At 43.1% G+C, this 21,027-nt stretch overlaps 6 protein-coding genes across 6 annotated transcripts; 2 read left to right on the top strand and 4 right to left on the bottom strand.

The window, feature by feature from the left end:
- Window positions 1–261: 261 nt before the first annotated feature.
- On the bottom strand, window positions 262–5,937 carry EAE98_005153 (uncharacterized protein; the record flags this gene model as incomplete). Its single annotated transcript, XM_038952774.1, has 4 exons — window positions 262–1,953; window positions 2,159–3,325; window positions 3,374–5,188; window positions 5,235–5,937. 4 exons carry the CDS (start codon window positions 5,935–5,937, stop codon window positions 593–595), a joined length of 5,046 nt encoding a protein of 1,681 aa, XP_038810616.1. The 3' UTR covers window positions 262–592.
- A 1,092-nt stretch (window positions 5,938–7,029) lies between these two features.
- On the bottom strand, window positions 7,030–8,756 carry EAE98_005152 (uncharacterized protein; the record flags this gene model as incomplete). The annotated part of the gene is made up of 2 exons (XM_038952773.1): window positions 7,030–8,573; window positions 8,624–8,756. The coding sequence occupies 2 exons, from the start codon at window positions 8,754–8,756 to the stop codon at window positions 7,030–7,032; spliced, it is 1,677 nt and encodes a 558-aa protein (XP_038810615.1).
- An 890-nt stretch (window positions 8,757–9,646) lies between these two features.
- EAE98_005151 (uncharacterized protein) lies at window positions 9,647–11,122 on the top strand (the record flags this gene model as incomplete). The annotated part of the gene is made up of 3 exons (XM_038952772.1): window positions 9,647–9,731; window positions 9,782–10,713; window positions 10,763–11,122. 3 exons carry the CDS (start codon window positions 9,647–9,649, stop codon window positions 11,120–11,122), a joined length of 1,377 nt encoding a protein of 458 aa, XP_038810614.1.
- Window positions 11,123–11,849: 727 nt separating this feature from the next.
- EAE98_005150 (uncharacterized protein) lies at window positions 11,850–13,754 on the top strand (the record flags this gene model as incomplete). Its single annotated transcript, XM_038952771.1, has 2 exons — window positions 11,850–12,784; window positions 12,833–13,754. The coding sequence occupies 2 exons, from the start codon at window positions 11,850–11,852 to the stop codon at window positions 13,752–13,754; spliced, it is 1,857 nt and encodes a 618-aa protein (XP_038810613.1).
- A 600-nt stretch (window positions 13,755–14,354) lies between these two features.
- Window positions 14,355–16,738, bottom strand: EAE98_005149 (uncharacterized protein; the record flags this gene model as incomplete). Its single annotated transcript, XM_038952770.1, has 4 exons — window positions 14,355–15,552; window positions 15,608–16,134; window positions 16,191–16,220; window positions 16,274–16,738. The coding sequence occupies 4 exons, from the start codon at window positions 16,736–16,738 to the stop codon at window positions 14,355–14,357; spliced, it is 2,220 nt and encodes a 739-aa protein (XP_038810612.1).
- A 1,403-nt stretch (window positions 16,739–18,141) lies between these two features.
- Window positions 18,142–19,181, bottom strand: EAE98_005148 (uncharacterized protein; the record flags this gene model as incomplete). Its single annotated transcript, XM_038952769.1, has 2 exons — window positions 18,142–18,614; window positions 18,941–19,181. The coding sequence occupies 2 exons, from the start codon at window positions 19,179–19,181 to the stop codon at window positions 18,142–18,144; spliced, it is 714 nt and encodes a 237-aa protein (XP_038810611.1).
- Window positions 19,182–21,027: the final 1,846 nt, after the last annotated feature.

The raw sequence follows: 21,027 nt of genomic DNA, 5'->3' as shown, positions 1-21,027 counted from the left end.
AGCTTCTACTCGTTGACCTATAACGTACCTAGTTTGAGCTACTGGAAATGTTGGTTGTATGATGAGAGATATAGAAATATTCTATAGTTACCTATACATTTAAAAAAAAAACTAGAAGATGAAGGAATATACGTATAGAGAAATATGTGATATCTACTAGGTACCTAGTTACATATGAAAAGAATCTCAAAGGGAGTCTAAATTGACTGGTTTTGTTGAATATGGAATGAGATATCGATGTATGTACCTCAGATGATATGTTGTATTACTCACTTTCTCCATCCAAATCACAATCATAGATTCGTTCACTCATTAAGTAGGCATCATAAGATTGAAGAGTTATATATATCATGACATGGTACTTAATATTCCCATCCTTTCATATTTCCAAAACCCTTTGCGGTAGCGTAGTACAGATAACATGATTACGAGTAGCAGAATACGAAAGATGAAGAGAAAAGAGAGAAAAGAGATAATTATGAACGAATATAAGAAAGTACAAACAGAAAGGATTAGCAAAATCAAAATCAAAACCAAAATCAAACTCTCGGAACAAAAATTAAACCAAACCAACCATTCACCCGCTAAACGTCTATCCTCCAGACCTAGTTCTATACCTCTTCACCTTCGGAGCTGGACTCGGACTCCGATTCGAATTAGACGTCGAAGTAACTTGCTCCGAACTCTCATTTTTGCCCTCCACCTCCTCATGTACTTGAGCCTGTTCTGAACTATCACCTCCACTCGACTCATACTGGTTTATTTGCGACGTCTCGGCTTCATACGTATCCATCATATTCTTCCAATCCTGAGACTTTACCTCTCTCGTTTCTCCCTCGTCTGCATCTCCATCTTGATCTACACCATGCATTGATTTTCGTCGACGATCCTGTCGAATTGATCTTCGCACGGGTGGGGCTTCAATATCTGGACTTGGAGTCTGGATTGCCGTGCGTTGACGCGTCGTACGATTAGAGGGTGGGTATAAGTCCTCTTCTGGGATTGCGGCGGATGCTTTACGTTTGGTGGGGGAGTACGGGAGTGGAGGTGGTTGGCTGATGGATTTGGGAGTGTATGTGGAGTATGGTTTATCGTATGAGTCTAGCGGGGCTGCAAAGGATCGGTGTCGTCTGGTAGGTGTCGGCTGCGAGATCTCAATTTCGACTCCGGGGTCGGTTTCGGCTTCAGATGGAGGCTCGTAATCGCCGGCTTGGAAAAGATTCTCATCGTCTCCGTACTGTACATAATCGGCTTCGATACTTTGTTGTAAGTCGTCGTCGGAAGGTAGGTGTGAGGGGTGATACGCGTAACCTGTTTCGAGGCGGCTGGAGTCGGAGTATTGGAATCTGGATCCCAGTCCACCTCCTAACCCGCCACCAAATCCACCCGCTCCTGCTCCACCCGTCCCTTGTCCCTGGCCTGGCTCAGGAAGCGGTGTAATGTTTCGCAAGCGCGTACGAGCATTCATTGCATTGGCCTTTTGAAAATGATCTACCAATTTTTTGAGTTCCTTCGGATCTCTGCCCTTAGGCGGACCATGTACATCCGCGATACCTTGATAGTCGCGATGACGATAATGATCCACAACGAGAAGATTATCATCGGGATCCGAGCCGGGTACAGCGATTTGCTTACTACATCCAGGGAATGGGCAGGTAAATGGGAGAGTTTTGCTTTGATCGGCATTGAAATGTGTAGCCATGTGTGTAAAGATTTGCCTACGAGTCTGGTTGATCGTATGATATTTGCAACCTTTGCGAGACCAAGGGCATGCTCCAAGACTACTCCTATCTTCAGCGTACGCTCGTCTTTCGTCCATAGGACGTTTCGACTCTCGTTCGGCTAAAGCTCTTTCGCTTTCTACGAGCTCATTCTCCCGTTGGGTAATCCAGGAGAGTGTGGCTGCGTTCTTGGCCGCGATGCGATTGAGTGTTGCAGTTCGCGCCTGAAGCTCTGAATGGGGAGAGGTGAATCAGTAATGGTTAGAGGACCCGTGAGGGGACGAGGTGCAATCCAGATACGCTTGATTAGGGTTTCAAGATCTGAGAGGAAGAAAGGGATATCAGCTTGATACCCTATGGAAATAATGGAATGGAGGAAAAAAGATTTGGGCAGAAATCATGTGAATTCAAGGGATAAGTAAATATAGCGAACATACCTTCTACTCGCTGTCTCAAATTCTCCGGTTCTTTTGTTCTAATAGAACAGTATACTCTATGGTCATCCAATTGAGCTTCAGTGGCACCAAGCAACCTTGTGCCACATCTCAAGCAAAAAGCTTTTGGCAAACCTTGAGGAGATGTGCAATGCTCATCATGCGTGGTGATTTCATCGTTGCTCCATGCACTCTTATCAATGCCACATTTGGTACAGAACTTCTTATCTTGAACACGTCGATTTTTAGCGGTACAATTTATAACGTGCTGACCCCGTTCTTCTTCATCCTCCGCGGTACGATTTTGGCCACAATCGCCGCAGAATGAAGGTTCTAGATCGAGGGGTCCACGATCTGGTTGATCAAGGCATACGTATCTGTGATGAACTAGTTCAGCATGATTGCAGATAGCGGTGCGAAGTCCGCATTTATCACAGAATTCGACAATTCCTGGTATGTGGTCTGCCATGTGGCGAAGAACTTGTTCGGCTGTAAAACCACTTAGTTTGGCGTCGCATACAGGACATTCAATGCCATTCCAGAAATTTCGAATCATTTCGGTGTCTGTTTCCACTTGATGAGTTTCAAGATGCTCTTTCTTTTGCTCCATGGTCATGATTGACCACGATTCTCGCTCACAAAGAGGACATTGTCCCTCTTTTTGGAGTTGGACTAGATGCTGTCCATAATGGCGTTGTATTTCGGCATGATCATAGCCAGCCATGGTCACAGAGCAGATGAGACAGTTGTGAGATCGCTCTAACAAGCCATTTCTTAACTTCTGATTTTCTTCAACCAAGTTTAAAATATCAGTAGGGGTCAGTCGTTGTGTATAAACTGCAGGAGTCGAAAGAGAAACTCCTAATGTCAATTCTTTACTAGGACCATATGTTGGTGCTGAAGGGTCAAGGCCCGGCTCAATGACCGATTGGTCTTGAATGTAAGAACGACGTTGTAATGCATCCTTACGATGTTGATCTGTCATCCAAGTCTCCCATTTTGGAGTGATGGCCTTTTCGGCAACGGGTGCAATGAGTCGTGTTTTGTTGATACGAGGCTGCTGTGATGCTTCGGCAACAGGCGCCACCGGAACTGGGTTAAGTTCCACTGGAGGAGGGGGCGGGATTTGACGAGTATGTCTATAGCCCCAAGGAATTGTATCAGGTTGCACTGTGGAGGATTAGTTAGTCATATCGGCTGAAGCATGGCGAAACTCACTAAAAGGTCTAGTTTCTCTTCGCTCAATGAATATGTCGGTTTCTGTGAGCCAATCAAAAATATATTTTCTCCAGTAACTCTCTGTGGTTCTTCGATCTACTGCGAATGAACGATTTGTCTTTGTTTGGAGTAAAACAAAATTCGAGTCAAGAGCATGATCCCAATCATCATACATTTCTCTCATGTTTGCCCTGAAGTTCTCCAGGGAGGTATTGTGTTGTTCGTCTGTTGTATCCCACTGCCAGATACGTTCACCTTCGGAATTATCATGAAGCGTGAAAACTTGATACTCCGGACGGAACCAAATATTCGAGAAAGTTTGCACGCGACCGAGGAAAGCTGTTCTAATCATATTACCCTTCTCAGCATCTGGCAAGTCGTCATCAATTTCCATAATGACAGGTGGCCGGTTCTCTTCACGTTCTATAGCACTGAACCACATTGCGACAAGACTGCCGTTCGGGTATTTTGAATTCTGGCTATGACGATGAACCTTTCTCAGCCGTTCTACAATAAAACTGTAGATATGTTGATACTCATTGCGTTCAAATGCAATATCCCTCTGGTAATCATCGCCAATGAGATGGAGGTAGATTGTATCCTCGGGCTTTTTTCTCATGTCAGAATGAGGTGGAATTGTTATAGTGAGTTGGCATGACAAATCAACTTCAGTTTCAGCATCAGAATCATCATCAGGTTGTGGAACAGGTTTTGGAAGATTTTTCTGTTGTCTGACTCGATCAACAACCCACTCCCAAGTTTGAGGGGTTACTTCCATACCGCCAAAATTAAGAGCCTGTTCGTGAACCCCTTCTTGTGTGCTGGAAAGTCGTGGATTGCGTGAGGGACGATCCTGACCGTAAATGGCAAGGAAAGCTCTGACAAATGAGGGCTGTAAGTGGTTTAGACAGTATGGTAATACGGGGTTGAGGACCAAGGGTATTTTCCAGTAACTTTCCGCATTTTCTTGTTGACTGTATAATCTGACAATTTGACTGTCTTGAGGTGGTTCCACGACTTGGTGTTGTGAGGGCGCGTAACCACTAACGTTGCGCACGAAGACGCTTGTTTTACTACTAGCACCGATAAGAAACTTATCCCTGAGGGACAGGAAATCATTCCTATATTGTGTTCTGGTAAAATGTAAGGGTGGTAAAATGCGATCTTCAGTGTGAACATCAACTAAGAAAGACCAATCTGATCTCGGATCTATATTCAAGAGTTTCGTAACGGTGTCTTTGAAGGCAAGGTATGTTGGTCTGGTAAGTTTCTTCCCAAAATACGAATAGATGGGATGCTGAGATGTTTTTTTATCATCGTCTGGGAATTCTTTTGCCAAACGACGTACATCCTCATAGAACATAGGGACATCTTCATCAGGAAAGCGATCTTCAATTATGATACTCAATTGGTCGTGATCAACTTTGCCGATCACTTCCTCGATACTTGGCCACTTCTTTTCAAAATCTTCATGTGAAGCTATTGAAAACGAGATTTGTAGTGGTTTATCAATCTTACGTGGATCTACCTGGCGATAGATATCAACATTAAAGTGCAAGTCCACATCATTCGGGATCCCAAGAAGCCTATGAGCTGAATTGAGGAATTCTCTTTGGACCAGATGTGTACGGCGAGACTTGTGCTTAGGGCTTGGGCCCAGCAGGTTGAGATAAAGTCCTCTTAGTAGAGGGGCGCGCTCACGACGATCCGCACCGCCACGCATAGTGACAGTTGAGCGCCATTCACCATCACTACTATCTGCTAGTTCTAATTCCTCAATAGACCCGGCGCCACCTCGCATGCTTACTCGAGGACCTATTGATATTAGCAGATGCATCACAAGGAAGTTTTGGTAACGAACGTCGGATGATTTGGTATCCAAAAGATCTCTCGATATATGAATCCAGAAATTCTAGAGGCTTCTCGGAATAGATAATTCTCTGTGTCCGAGGGGGAGAAGGTGCGGGGTCTTCTTCATCGTCTGCATCGTCTTTCCAATCCGGAGTGAGGACCATGATATTATTCAATGTCATTGGTGCCACAGGAAGACCAAAGTGGACCATTGTCATTTTTGTTGCAAGATTGTCGAGCTGTCCTTCGAAACGCCCACCTGGGCCAATGTTCTCATAGTATTCTTTACTTTGTTCATCTCGAACCGCTTGTACTTCAACACTCCACGCCTGAGGATTTATCAAAATCTTTTGCATCTCTTCATAGTTTTCATCAAGGACATCGGAAATTCTCTCGGATTTGATAAGCTCGGCATAATATGCACGAGTTTGCCGCCACAAACGATCCGCAGGGCGAATGTCTGGCATCCATTGTAGACTTCGACTCTTGTTATTAATCTCGTCGTAGTTTTTCTTGTCTAATTCTTCATCAAAATATTTATCAATGGCTTTAGCTTGTTCTCGTCGTAATTGAGCAACTTCCTGCTCCGAAAGAGGTCTAGCATTTCGAGGAGCAATAGGTACCTCGACTGGTTCCACAGGATGAGGCAAGAAATATTCTCTTAAATCTGAGATTATACCTCGTAGGGTTTGTAAGGGCCCGTTTGCTGCCATAATAGAAGATGCTGATTGTGAAAAATGTAGGGAATGATGATGAAAATGCTATCTGAATGGATAGAAGAACAAAAACAAGGGGAAGCAGGTACTACAAATTTCAAGGGGAGACAGAGCTCTAGCAACTAAAGCTTCCAATCATTCCTTTGTTGCTTCAAATGACGGAAAAGAGATATCAAGGACAAAACCTTTAGTTTGGGCAGAACACTTGTCTTAGACCTCCAGTTTCCAAGTCGTGAAATTGCATTGTTAATGTTCTTTCATAATAACCAAAGAGCAATGCAAATGATGATCCCGAGTGAATAAAGACCATTCATTGACATTTGAACAAGGAAATACGTCGTTTGCGGTTGTAAAACTCAAAGAGCTACTTATTCTTTGAATACATTCCTTCAAGTTGAATCCTCGAAGGTTCATTGGACTGTAATTTGCGACGACGACATTTACGGTAAATGAGGTGCAAAGATACTGATGAATTGGGTTCCAAAGTATCATGATAGCATAATGAAACATCGATTCCATAAGGAAATGATTGATGGTATGATCATGAAATGCTGCATCCAGTTCAGTTCGACAAAAGATGAAGAAGAAAAAAGGAACGGGAGGAAAGCGGTGAAGGATCGAGTCACATGATTTTGGTCGATTTATCAAATGACTTTCCGGTTTACACATACAGATCGAGGTGAACTTGATCACACTGTAATAGGATCACATCAAAAAGCAGTATCGACGTTTGTACACACTTATGATAGGTAGTGAAGTTATTGATACTGTATCAAGAACAACAAAATAACCTCCACCTAATGTTTGTTTCCATCTTTTAATCTTAGATTCACGTCACGTGAGTATAATTTCTACGAGGGCTTCTTTAGGGCGAGACACGAGACACCGGAATTCAATCACCACCCGAAATACCTTTTCAGATATATAAAAATTACCAACCCCAACCAATTCTTGTATCAATGAGCCATTCCCTAAAACCCTTTCACTATAATTTATCGTAATTCGCACCTTAAAACTAACACAGTCTTTTTCAAAGTTTGGATATCTTACTATTCTGAAATTATATATTCTACAGCTTACAAGCGCCATCTATTCAGTACTCGTGGGTTTCTTCGACTTCTCTGGCCATCTCGTTCTTCTTCTGGCTTTCACGTAGAAGTTATTCGGACGGACCAGTTGAAATTCCGGATCATATTCCACTGGCTCATTACCCATCTTTTCAAACTCATATCTATACACCAACATTGAAAGGATGACTCTGACTTCTTGCAATGCGAAATTGAAACCGATACACATTCGAGGACCAGCAGCAAATGGCACATAGGAGGCCTTGTGTCGACTTTTGACCTTTTCTGTATTCCAACGGTCAGGATTAAAATCTGCTGGCGAGTCCCAAACCTTGGGATTGTTGTGAATATGGTGAATGGCAATAATCATTATGGAGCCTTTTGGAATACGATAACCACCAGGAATGATTACATCTGCGAGAGCGGTACGACCTGGTTGATAAGATGGATTGTGGAGACGTTGTGTTTCTTTGATGAGGATCCCGAGGAATTCCAGTGAATTTGCAAGGTCGGGTGTCCACTCTGTATCGTTTTTGATATCATGGTCAACCAGTTCCTGGAGCAAGCGCTCTTGATTACCGGGGTATGAAGCAATGCTATATAGTAGCCAGCTGAGGAGTGAAGCCGTAGTGATAAATCCAGCTCCCACAGTTACTAGTGCCGCGTTGTTGCGGTACTTTTCTGCAAGCTTGTGGCCTTTCTCATCAGTCGCTCTCACTAAATAGTCAACAATACAAGTTGCCTTCAAAGCTGCATCTTGAATGGGCAAATCTTCTGTTCCACCACCTTTGACGTTTCTGATAGCTTCTTCTATCAATTCTTTCACGTGTGCTTTATTATCCTTCAATTGCTTTGGTGCTCCCCATGGCATATGAGAATACCAATCTCCCATTGTCGAAACTTTCTTGTTGAGCTCCAAATTTTTGCCAACAGTCCTTACGAGGTCATGAAGAGGTGCATCGATCGAGTCAAAATGATGCATGTCCATTCCCAAAGCTAGTTTTCCAATCGCAGTAGAACCCATTTTGAACATATACTGATATACGTTCCAAGCTTCATCCTTCTTGTCTAGCTCATCAAAGACTTTAAAAGCCTGTTCCGCTGTGTCTTGCATTTGAGGTGTATAATGCCTGACGGCTTTGGGGCTAAGCGCCGGTGCTAAGAACTTATGTGCTTCTTTCCATGCTTCGGTATCCGTATCTGATAGGAAGACACCTGCCATAGGATCTTTTATACCATAAAGAGGATGATCGGAATTTATCACTTTCGACCAGTAACCTCCTTCTCCAAAACACACATCGGCCACCTTTGGATCGTTGGTATAATATGTTGTACGACCCATGTCTGTCGTTTTGAACACTGGTCCATATTGTTCAAACAAACGTTGGTGATTTCCGAGATGGTCGGGATACACTTCGTAATAACTTCCAGCAATGGGGAGGCCTGTTGGTCCGGGAACATCTCTGACTTGGTTTCCGTTAATCAGAATACCGATTGGAGAAGATACGTCTACGAAGTTATCAAGATCATCAAGAACTCCATTTTCATCGGTTTGAAACGAGATTCCTACTTGTGGGTTAACTCTTGCATGGCTAGTTCATATATTGCGGACCTACCTGATGGTTCCGCAATTGAAAACTTTTGAGCAACAGTGTATTGCAAGAACTCAAATGTATTTTGAAGATCGACTTCAAGTGCTTGAGATGTCTTCGCTGGCTGTCCCAGTAAGAAGAATGATTTCTCCACCATAGTTTTATATACTTTTGTATACAAGGAGATAAACAAGAGAAAAACGAAGTCAATGGGGGGAAGGCGAGTGTCAAGCTAGAAAAGGAATATGAGAACTCAATGATTCAATTGCCCGCTTTATGGAATATTGACTTGCTAAAAATTCCAGAACATAAATCTCAAGTTATAAACTATATATTCTAAAAATATACCTGGCGGACTTACCGACAGAATTGGTTTCAGATGCATATTTTGGTTCCAGACAATGAAGTCATAATTTGTTAACATGAAATCTTTTGCGGTACCACCAGTAGATATTTACCGCGGTTCCTCGGTATATTTCTTCATCAAGTCTTACAGGGTCCCCAGATGTGGTGAAAAATCAATCAAGAAACTCAAATAGCCTTGGAATAATTGGATCAAAGCCCATACGGCCTTATTTAAAGGGGTTAGTATCCAGAACGGCAAGCGGCAGATAGACGGCTAGTCGGTTGGTGGGTCTCCGAGGGCGATCCTTCCATACTAGTTTGAAAAACTCCTGGGACTTTTCTGATGGATGACATGGAACCATCTTGCCTTGGCTAATATGTCTTTGATTATTTACTAGAAGATGGTTACGATTCTCATCAAATCTTGAAACTCCGATTGATTGATGAAAGCGCCGCTGCACATTGAGGTCGTCTCCACATATACGACATATGCATATGTTGAAGTGACCTCGGGATCAATAATCAGTGGCGTCGACGGAGATAAGTCAAAGTTGCATCCTCGGTCTTTCAGAGATTTAGTTCTTCCTTGAAATTCCTTCCTTCTTCCATCTCCGTGCACTGAAAATCTTGTTCGTTGTCTTTTGAAGAGATCCCCAATCGCACTTGCTCGAGCCTAGCTACTCAGAACATATTATTATCATCATGAGTGAAAGCAAGCAATTTTCCCTCAGTGAAGTTCAGAAACATAACAAAAAGTCGGATCTATGGCTCGTAATTCATCATAATGGTTTGTTTTTACCTTGACGCATTATCGATCAAAAGCTAACATTTCTGAAGTTTACGATGTAACAAAATACCTTGAAGATCACCCTGGTGGAGCGGATTCACTGCTCGAAGTTGGAGGGAAGAACTCTACAGTTGCTTTTGAAGATGTTGGACACTCAGCAGATGCGCGAGAAACTATGGAATCATTTCTGATAGGAAGGTTGGAAGGGGCACCCGATGAGGAAGATGAAGACAGAGGATTGCCGATGCCGAAACCAGATTTGAAAGCCAAATCAGAAGATCAAGACTTTAATAGTGAAGCTCCGCTCATGACCGCTGGTAGGGCTGGGCTCAAGGTTTTCTCAATTGGATCTGCGCTTTTCCTAGGCTATGAAATTTACTCGAGGTCACCAAAAATCGGGTGGCTTCATGCACAACATGGAGGGTTTTGGAAAGGTGTGCTGATTTCGAGTATTGCTACCCTATCTATTGCGGCAGGAGTGGGACTTTATCTCGAAAAAGCATTATCGGGATCTTTCAAAAATCCATATTCATACCCATCACATTACAAACCATCTATCCAGATTGCTAAACCAATCACGAAAGTCAAGGGATATCTACAACCGGATAATTATCAAAAGTTACCTTTGGTCAAAAAGGAGAAATTGTCTTCAAATACTCATCGTTTGATATTCAAACTTCCCAAAGATGATATGATAATCGGCCTTCCTATTGGACAGCATATTAGTATTCGAACAGAAATCGACGGCAAGGCCGTCAGTAGATCATACACACCTGTTTCTAATAATTCCAATCCTGGGGAACTTCGATTGGTGATAAAAATGTATCCGGATGGACTTCTCACTGGAAGATATCTCCAGCATCTCAAAGTTGGAGACGAGATTGAAGTACGCGGACCAAAAGGTGCGATGAGATATCGAAAGGGAATGGTGAAGAAGATGGGAATGATTGCAGGAGGAACGGGAATTACACCGATGTATCAGGTAACAATGTCTACTCTTCTACACACAACTTAAGCTGACATCGAACAAGTTGATTCGAGCAATATGTGAAGACCCAACGGATGAAACTTCTGTTACTCTTCTTTATGGCAATAACAGCGAAGAGGATATTTTACTCCGCGAGCAGTTGGACAATTTCGCAAAGAAATACCCTGAGAACCTTAGAGTACATTATGTGTTATCCAAACCGTCAAAGAATTGGAAGCTGGCCAAAGGATATGTGACCAAGGAGATGGTCAAGGAATGCTTTCCAGAACCAAGCGATGATAGTAAGGTGTTACTGTGTGGACCACCGGGTTTGGTTGACTCCATGAAAACTAGCTTGGTAGAGCTGGGTTGGCAAAAACCAAGAGCTGTCAGTAAATTGCCTGACCAAGTCTTCTCATTTTAGCTTCATTTTAATTGTATCATATTGGAAATACAGCTAGATTTTACCATTCTTGTTCTCTTTGGGATTAAAGTTTTAAATTGTACGTGAAGCGTGCTAAATCTTCCGACCTCTGCGGAAAACTAAGCATCCGTTCGCCTCCGCTGTATATCCGAACCTCGACCTCTCTTCAACGTTTAAATCTCAAATACAAAGAATCTTCCGCTTTATCCAGAGCATACGTATGATGCAAAAATACGCAAAAGATTCGACATCATGAATTTCACAAATCCTGCATGAAGATGACTAGCATAATTGTAACACACTCAGTTGGCCAGACCTCGAACTAGTTGCCTTTAGATCCGGCCGGAACGACCCACACTAGTTATGCGTTAGCTTCAGATAGCTTGACCGAGGCCCAGACAAGTAGTTTGATAGGATTGTAATAGATAAATTTAGTTTTCCCTTCCGTCGCTAGCCCTGACATCATACCGAGGATGGGTGGAATGTTCGGAAGGGATGTGAGGGTGCGTGGGTTGTGGATTTTATGTGATTTATAGACGACTTTTCATATATAAAGATTTACTTACATATTTGATAGAGAAATACTGATACATACATTAACACAAACATTGACAGTAAATCTATCATAATCTCATCAAGAATTTCCCCCAAAGTCTTCCCAATTGAGTTTTCCTCCGCATTAAACCCTTCAACAATTTTTTTGACTCAACTACCCCAAACCCCAAAAATGACCTTCACACTTCCCACCACCAAAAACCGTCCCATAACCGTCTTAGGTGGTGGTGTTCTCGGCCGTCGCATCGCCTGCACATGGGCATCTGGAGGTTGGGACGTTCGAATCCGCGACCCTTCACCCGAACAGCGCAACGCAGCGCTCCACTACATCGAAAACAACATATCCATCTACGCATCCGCCATCCAATGTTCGTCTCCGGGCACCGTAACCGTCCATGAAGAGTTAGCCGAAGCGGTAAAAGGAGCGTGGAATGTTATTGAAGCGGTGCCGGAAAAGTTGCAGTTGAAGATTGATACGTTTGCTGAGTTGGAGAAACTGTGTGAGTCGGATGCGCTGTTGGTTAGTAATTCGAGTAGTTATAAGACTTCGGAGATGCTGGAGAAGGTGAGTGGGGATACGAAGAAGAGAATTTTTAATACGCATTATATGATGCCGCCGGATAATAAGATTGTGGAACTTATGACGGATGGAGAGACGGCGGAAGAAATCTTTCCGTGGTATGTAGAGAGGTTGAAGGAGGTGGGTATGCATCCTATTGTTGCTAAGAGGGAGAGTACGGGGTTTGTGTTTAATCGTGTTTGGGCGAGTATTAAGAGAGAGTGCTTGATGATTCTTGCGGAGGGGGTTAGTACCCCAGAGGAATTGGATAGGGTTTGGGTAGAGATGTTTGGGGGTGGAAAGGGGATGGGCCCTTGTGCTATGATGGATGGAGTGGGCTTGGATACGGTCGCGTTCATTGAAGAACATTATGTTAAGGAGAGGGGATTACCTTCAGAACATACAGTTGACTTCTTGAAGAAGAGGTATCTGGAGGAGGGAAAGTTGGGTGCTAAAAGTGGTAAGGGAGGATTGTACCCCCCTGGGCAAACAACAAAAGTTAAGGGCGAAGAAAAAGATCATCATGAGAATTTGCATGCTCCATCTTTGTAAGCTGTTCCTCCCATAGTCCACGAGACTGAAGTTAACAGACCTAGATATATGCTAGATATTGGACTCAATTCCCTGACCGATACCCTAAACGCAGGTCGAATCGTAGTCGGTTCCCCTGATGGCCGTCAACTTCGAACTCTAGTCTCCGGCCAGCATCTTCCAGACGGTCTTGACATTTCTCTGAAGACCGGTCGTATATATTGGACATGCATGGGCATCCCAACAGCCAACGACGGCACAGTACAGTCATGCAAACTCGACGGAAGCGACATCCAAACTGTGATTCCATCCGGAGCAGTCCACACGCCTAAACAACTAATCATTGATCATGCCGCTTCCAAACTATATTTCTGTGACCGCGAAGGTCTGCGAGTCATGAGATGTAACTTCGACGGATCAGAACACGAAACCATTATCCAAACCGGCGATTGGCAAAATCCAGAAGATGCAAAAGATCAACTCAAATGGTGTGTAGGAATCTCCATAAACAACAAAGAAGGAAAATTTTACTGGACGCAAAAGGGATTTTCGAAAGGTGGGAAAGGTCGGATCTTCCGCGCCAATATACAGATGCCAGCGGGCCAAAATGCTTCCACTAGAAAAGACATCGAGTTATTGTTTCAAGAACTACCTGAGCCTATTGATCTTGAGATAGACGAAGATACACAGACACTGTATTGGACCGATAGAGGAGATCCTCCTCGAGGAAATAGTCTGAACGCAGCAAAGCTTGGGGACGATTCATTGAAAGCGCTAAAGGATGATAGCGAAGAGAAGAACGAGTATCAAATCTTGACGAGACAATTGCATGAAGCGATTGGATTGAAACTGGATACGGTTAATAAACACATTTATTTGACGGATTTGGGTGGTGCGGTGTATAGAGTGGGAATGGATGGGAAGGATAAGAAGAGGGTTTATGATGAGGAATGTTCATTTACGGGTGTTGGATTGGCGCATGTTTAAAAGGTCTGCGTTTTTTCTGCAAAAGTATTATTAATGTTTTGATTCTATCCAAAGACGATGGGTATGTTCGTGGTTTTAGAAAATAGAATCAAAAGGAGTACTACTTCGTAAATCTCGGCAATGAAGTATGATCCCGCTTTATCCGTAATTAGCTAGCACTTAATAAACTCAAATTTAGAAAATGCTCCTCCGTGCTGGTGCTTAATTTTGGTTAAAATCTGGGGATGTACCGAAACAGGATATGATCTTCTCCTCTGTGTGATCGTTGTAAGATATCCGAGCCCATGTTCCGAATACCACCCTGGTTAGCACGGAAAAGTCGCCGATCCGTGATATATCTTATGCGGTTTTACTACTGGGGTAAATAGATATCGTGCAAAGGCTCTTATTATAATAATCTGAATGTCCATTGATAAATTAATGCCCATGCCGATTACCATACCCAAGAACCCTATTAACGAAATAGATCATGGTGCCATAATGCTCCCCATAAAGGTTGAAATCCTTGCTCCTAACCCAGCCAACCAGACCTTGATTTGAATGCGCGCAAACTTTCGTTCCTAATAAGTACACAGAAAGGAAATAACACTAACCCAATCACTAAGCCTTCACTGTGATATTGTGAACAGCACCACCCGCCAAACTCAAAGTAATGTATCCATCATCCCCATTTAATTCCGCATCGAAAGCTTTAGGTCCATTATTCCACGCAACCTCCCCATCAACATCGATTTCGAGTGCAGTATCGCGTTTCGCAGCCGTACCAAATTGAACCGGTAGACTCACTGACCCAGATGTTCCAACAGGAGCAGTTATACTCAACGCAAACCATCCATTTGTCTTGATACTCCAATCCACATGGATTGGACCCTTCGGAGTGGGAATTTGACCCTTAGCCCATTTAAGATCACCCGGATATGGTTTAATACTCCAGGTAGAAAATCCAGGTCCAGTAGGGATAACACCCAAAACGTAATTACTCATTGCAGGCACAATACCCGTGCTCCATCCATGAGCCATACTTGTGAATCCTTGTTCGTATGCACTTCCATTCGGTCCAATACCTTCCCACATGGTAACTTTGGGATCATTATTGGCCATCCAACCATATAATCTTCTGATTTCATCAAAGGCACTTGCTACGAGGTTGGTCTTGAATCGTGCGGATATTTCGAAGAAAGATATAAATGCATAGACACGCTGCGAGAAGTCTGCTTGCAGAACGTCGTTGTCATAAAATGAATTGCCGTAAAAGCGCTTATTGGCGGTATTGAGGTAATTGAGAATAGAATTGGAGCGGGAGGAATTGGTAACTCCTGCGAGGATAGATATGGAATTTCCATCCTGAGAGTGGGTTTCGCAAAATTCTCCGCCGACACAGGGAGGTCCTTGTCCGTCGAAGAATGCTCCGACTGAATTGTCGAAGTTATTGGAATTGAGTGCATCAGATACAACTTTAGCGCGAGCGAGCCAGCGAGAAGCATCGGAAGATTGACCTTGAGATTTGGCAATTACAGCAGCGTTCTCGAGTGCAAGGACATAGAGGGCACTGTAATACGTGACTGGACCAAAACGAGGAAGGAATGCATAATCTCCATAACTTCCTGAAATACCGACTCCTTTCCAGATGAGGTTTGTACCATTGTCTGTGACAGATGGGTAGAATACGTCCAGGACTTTGACGATGTTGGGGTAATATTTTGTGATGTAATCGTTGTCGCCGGTGTACATCAATAAATCGTAACTGCTGACAATCCACCACAATGGATAATCGAGGAGGTGAAGATCGTAGCTGCCACTATTAAAAAAATGTAAGTATACAACCACGAGTAATGATTGAGATGATCCCTTACATCGATGCAGGAGGAATCCATCCATCAGCACGTTGATGATCTCCTAAATCAGCAAGAACATTACGAGATGCTTCGGGTGCATCATGCGACAGGAACAATGTCTTTCCAGCAACAGCAACATCACCAACGTAGGGATCTCTATCTCTCTTTGCTCCGTCCAAGAGAACTAATTTGCCATCAAGAGTTGGACTGAAGGCATCTCGGGGGTCGCTAGAATTTTGTTGAAAAATGTCGGTTGCAATGTCATTAGTGTATACACCATCATACCACCATTGATTGAAATCCTCATCAGAACTTTCGAACCAGCCGGTGAAAGTATTTGGGGTACCATGAACACCTGAAAATTTCAAACTCAAGTAATCGATGGATACCTTTCCGTATGGAGCTGTATATGGTGCATCTGCGGCTAATGCATCGAGATAGATCTTTACGTAACGGAAACCATGAAGGCCATCGGCACACACTTGTGTACCATGTTGACACCCGTACACTTCGGTCCAGGTATAAGGTTGGCTACCAACAGCAATCTGAATAGTCTGTGGTTAGAAACAGGTAGCATAGAGAAGCATAGTGAATACCGTACCTGGTCAGAACCTGGAGTGATTGTCTGGCCCTGATATATTGTCAACATAAGCTATAATTTAAATAGCTTTGGAGTACACTAACACTGTTTGATCGTGAAAAGTCACTGATATTGGAAAGATATGTCAAAGTTTCGGAGAAAGCAAGTCGAATACCGGGGGGAGTTGCTGAAGCACCAGCAAAGTTGATGCTCAAGTATCCCACAGTGTTTTGTCCAAAGTCAACAATAATAGAAGGAACGTCATTTGATCCATTAGCTCTAGTTAATGTGGTAACTCCACCACCTTGTCCAAGGAGAGCATTGGGATTGTTGACATCTCCGGAGGTATTAACAATGCTTTGAGGTGAGATGATATTGGAGGAAGGAGCTCTGACATATTTTTGCCAGCTTGGAACAGCACTGGCGTCCTGTCTGGACGAAAACCGGTTCTGAATGGGATATTTGAAGTCTTTTGGTGCAGAAGAGTTCACTAAGTTTGTAAAGACGAAGATGCAAAGAAACAACGATGCTAAATGTGATCCTCCGAAGAGGGAAAGGCGGTAGGACATGGCGCCAACGAAAAAAATAGATAGAAGCAGAGGTTTGGTGTCCGCTTGGAAAGAATGTTAAGAGATTTCCGTAACTGTACCTTTTGGGCCCAGGCTCATACTTTATATGGGAACACGGCCTCTGTAGAGGTGATATCATTTCCCTTTCTTGACCTCGTCCATGATACTCAATAACCCGAGATACCGAATTCCAACATTTCGATATTAAACAATTGCTTATAGGTTCCTTCGCATATTGGCGTCTGGGGTAAGTGAGCTTTTTTGAGTGAATAGGGGGCACCAACAAAGACTTAATATGAACCCATGTAGATAATTATGGCGACAGACCCCCATGATCAGCAGGCGTCAATGCTAAGCATAACGGATATTAACGCCAAACTTAATCCTGACGTTGGGTATGACCAACACCAAGGATACAAAAGGTAGCACCGGATCGGATCATTTTTGAGACAGTCAAGATCGAAAGAACGCGCGTCTAAACATTTTCAGGTAATGTCATGATGAAATGCGCGTGAGGCGCCTCGCGTGCCTGACAAATTCGCCAAGGTTTTACAACCACCTGACTGTTTCTCAAATACATACTGTAGAAGAGGGAAATGGTAAATAATTTCTTCCAATAGTTCTTTTCAACATTACAACTACATCGGAGATGAGTATAATGTAGAGTTCGGGGTTTACTCTCGCGAGTGCAGTGAATCGCCTTTTTAAGTCAGTATTTGCAAAGTTACACACGGATGAATGTCGGGTAAACGGGTACGTACCGAGGTCAGCTGTTCAACGTTAAACGGTCAAAACATATGCAGCTTCACAGTCACGTTAAAGGGATATTCACCTCAATAATTTCTTGTGTGTGGGTGATAAAAAAAATGATCCAGTCATATGAGATAAAGTGCAGCAGTTCAATAGCTCTCGCAGATACATCAATTTCAAATAATTTCCCTTTGATTTTTGCCATTTCGACGTTGAATAATTGCTGGGGTTTGAGCTGAAAAATTAAGATTATCTGGATGTTGTGCTTTGGAATAGATTCAGCCCGAGAAATGGCTCAAGGAAAGTCGGTAGAAGCTGGAGTATCTCTTGGAAGCAAAGCTGAGGTAATTAAAGAAAATTGCATGTGCTGCTTGAAGCTGGCTTTCTTCGTTTGATCTAAAGTTTAAGTCAAAGGAGAAGTGTAGCGAGCAGTTTTAGTTTCCCAATTTTGTGTCTTGATGAGTTGTGAAGGTTTCGACAACATTAATTTAGGAATGAAGTGGAGCAAACCCGGTAGTGGCATCTGCAAGTGTACTCGTGTTTGCAAATATACGACATGAAGACGCATAGTATAGTTGATGATAATGTACAATATGAGTCTCATATGCTGTATGTCTGGGTACTGTAACAGACTTCTAACACTCATTCGAAGTCTAACATGCCTCACCTGTCACTCCAACACGAACTTTAGCAATTAATGCTTGCCCTGATCCATTATCACCAATTGGATTCACAACTCCACCGCATGTCACTACATAGATGCAGTCACTATCATTTTCCCCTCTCCCGAGAGCTGAAACAGTCCGACCTGCAGTCTCTTTTTTATCTAGTCCACCTAAAATCTTGAGCCTTTCCCCCTTTTGTGGCTCAGTCGCAATTTGGACAAACTTCAAAACTGTATATGCCGGGTCTGTAGCTACATAAGCGCTTCTTTCACAATAGAATGCAAAATCATCCCCGATAAACTGATTGACTACAAGTTCCAGACTACCGCTCTTGTACTCGCCAGTTTCATCTACTTGCATTTTCACGAGTGTCCCACGATCAATAACCGTTCCGAAAATCTGGCCTGTAAAGTACTCCAGGCCATTGAGTGCAGGCCATGGTGGATGAGTTGTGACCTTCCCTGATCTTTCGTCCCCAATTCAGATCGAAACCTTTCCTGTTTGTAAATTGAACGCAAAGGTTTTACATTGCTGGAATTCAGCCATCAATAGAGTCGACGTCTCAGGAATCATCGTAGCACCATTGAGCCATCCTGCTTCAGGTAGATTCGCGAGCTTTCCACCATGGTTGTAGCTGCTCCGCGAGACGGATCGAAGCCACGGAAGTCCAAGGAGTATACAGCCCAAGTATCAGCTTTCTCATGCACACCAGAGAATGCATAAAATAAATCGGCAATTTTCGGATGCTCTATAATCGCTTCCGCGTGATTTTTTGAGCCTTAGATACCAGTTTCTTCATCGTCTTCAGGAGGTGCTTCGGCAGTATTGAAATCATGTATCGACTGAATAGTAGACTCGGGATCGTTATGTCTGGGATCAACATAGAATATCTGGCCAACAATCATATTCGTGACGAGGAGCGTTCGATTTGACCGTACGGCAATATTCTCAAGGAAATAGCCAAGAGTGAAACGAGCAACGATTTCAGAATGTAGCAATTTGGGGACTCCTTCTAAATGTTCTTCCATGATTTTGATAATGATGAGATTAGGAAGGGCTATATTAGTTAACAAAACACGAGGAAAAATGAATCTCTAATATAATTACCAGATGGTAGAAAGCGGAGTTGAAATATGTCATTTGATGGCACCGGCGTGGAATTCATACACTCTTTTCCACTTCAGGAATGTATATGGTAAAGGGCAGTAGATAGCCATTGATCAACACCAATTATATCCAAAGACTAATACCAAACAAGAATGTCCCGTAAATGGGGAGGATGGAAGGGCCATGACAACCGTCATCATTTGCTTAGGGTCATCGCACACCTAGGACTCCCGGAACATGCTGTGTCCAGACGCAATTCTTTCGATACTCGAAGACATGTTGCTGGGTCCAGACACAACAATCGAGAGTTTGTGTCGAAAGAACTTGAGCACGGTGATAGGTTCTGAGGTTTTCTCCCGCGTGAAAAATCGCTCTTTCATGACCTAAGCCGTGGTTGAAGGCGCCGATGGTGGGAGCTGAAAGACCCCGCATTTAGTGTGAAATTTGGTCTCACATAATGATGCCCCCCGTGACATTCTTTTCAGCCCTGTCAGTGAAGGTGTAGATTGACCTTCTTAGTTTAAAAAAGGCGTGTCTACAATGCCGTTTTTTTGCGTGCTAGAACCCTACATTGAATTCCATGAGACCTAGAGTGCAGCGATCAAGAGCAGCGCAATAGCATTAGTGAGGTACCGCCTTACCTTAATCTTAGCTTCTCTTTTGGAGGTTATACCATTAACTCTTCCAAGGTTCTACTTAGCATGTCGAGTAGACTTTTCTGGTGTCGAGAATTTTGTGCATAGACCGGCTTCTTTCGTCCCATCCATTCCACGTGTGTTGGCAGATGTGCTTACTCCACGCCCAGCACAAAGCATACGAGATAAGCAGAAGGTCTTGAGTTTGGGGCATATTTATCGTGATTGAGGTGTTGCGATTGTCCTGATGTAGAAATCTGAACCATTTAAGCTCGTATCGTGCCGTGATTTAAAGCCGGCAAGCCGTCGATGGTCAATGTCAAGTCCCAACAGTGGGTGCGAATTTGTAAGACTCTTTTCTAAGTGCGAAAATCATAGTAATCTAAATATCATTTAATCTTGATAAAAGTCTATAATCTGATTACTTGGTGTAGAGTTAAGATTTGCATGGAGCCTTAAAGTTTTAAAGACAATGGTTTCAAAGCTACTCTGAAATCCGAGTTTCTTATTGTCTGACGAATTCGTGAATCTCATGATGGATGGCTTTGTCGAAAAGGGAGGATTGCAACTCGAGTATGTCATAAAAAGACAATTAAGCAGAATGCTCTCATTCATCAGTGGCCTGGCGAGTTGTGTTCTACATAGAGTTTTTTAATATCGCGTTGCAAAAATAAAATGATGGTGGCTCGGGGTGGATACATACAGGCACTGCTAGTCTCGGTAGTTGATCACTAAAATGTAATTCCCCATCTTCTGTTACTTTCAAGTTTCAACTCTTTTCCAGCCTTAAACATCCTTTTACCTTTCTTTGCTCCTTGAAAATTTGCGCCATCTCAATGGATTCTATTGAAATGGTGAGTCTGTGCCTTTTTTCTACCTCATGCAGAAAATACGCTCGACGAACATGCCCATGATTAAAGTTGGTATTTGAACTGTAAGCAGGTCTAATCGGCGAAGAAAGACCATACCGCAAAGCATCAATCAGCCACCAAAACGCAAAAGGGCATTGTGGCCGTTAAGATGAATGGTCGAGAAAATAATGTCCAGGTTAAAAGATACTCGCAAGATTTTTCTTTGCATGTAAGTTCATATAGATGCTGCAACAAAATAGCACAATGTACACTAATTTCTA

This window comes from Botrytis deweyae (assembly GCF_014898535.1).
Source record: "Botrytis deweyae strain B1 chromosome Unknown BDEW_010, whole genome shotgun sequence".
NCBI classification, from domain to species: Eukaryota; Fungi; Ascomycota; class Leotiomycetes; order Helotiales; family Sclerotiniaceae; genus Botrytis; species Botrytis deweyae.
Note: the sequence above shows the minus strand (reverse complement) of the source record. Positions and strands in the feature narration are given on the sequence as shown.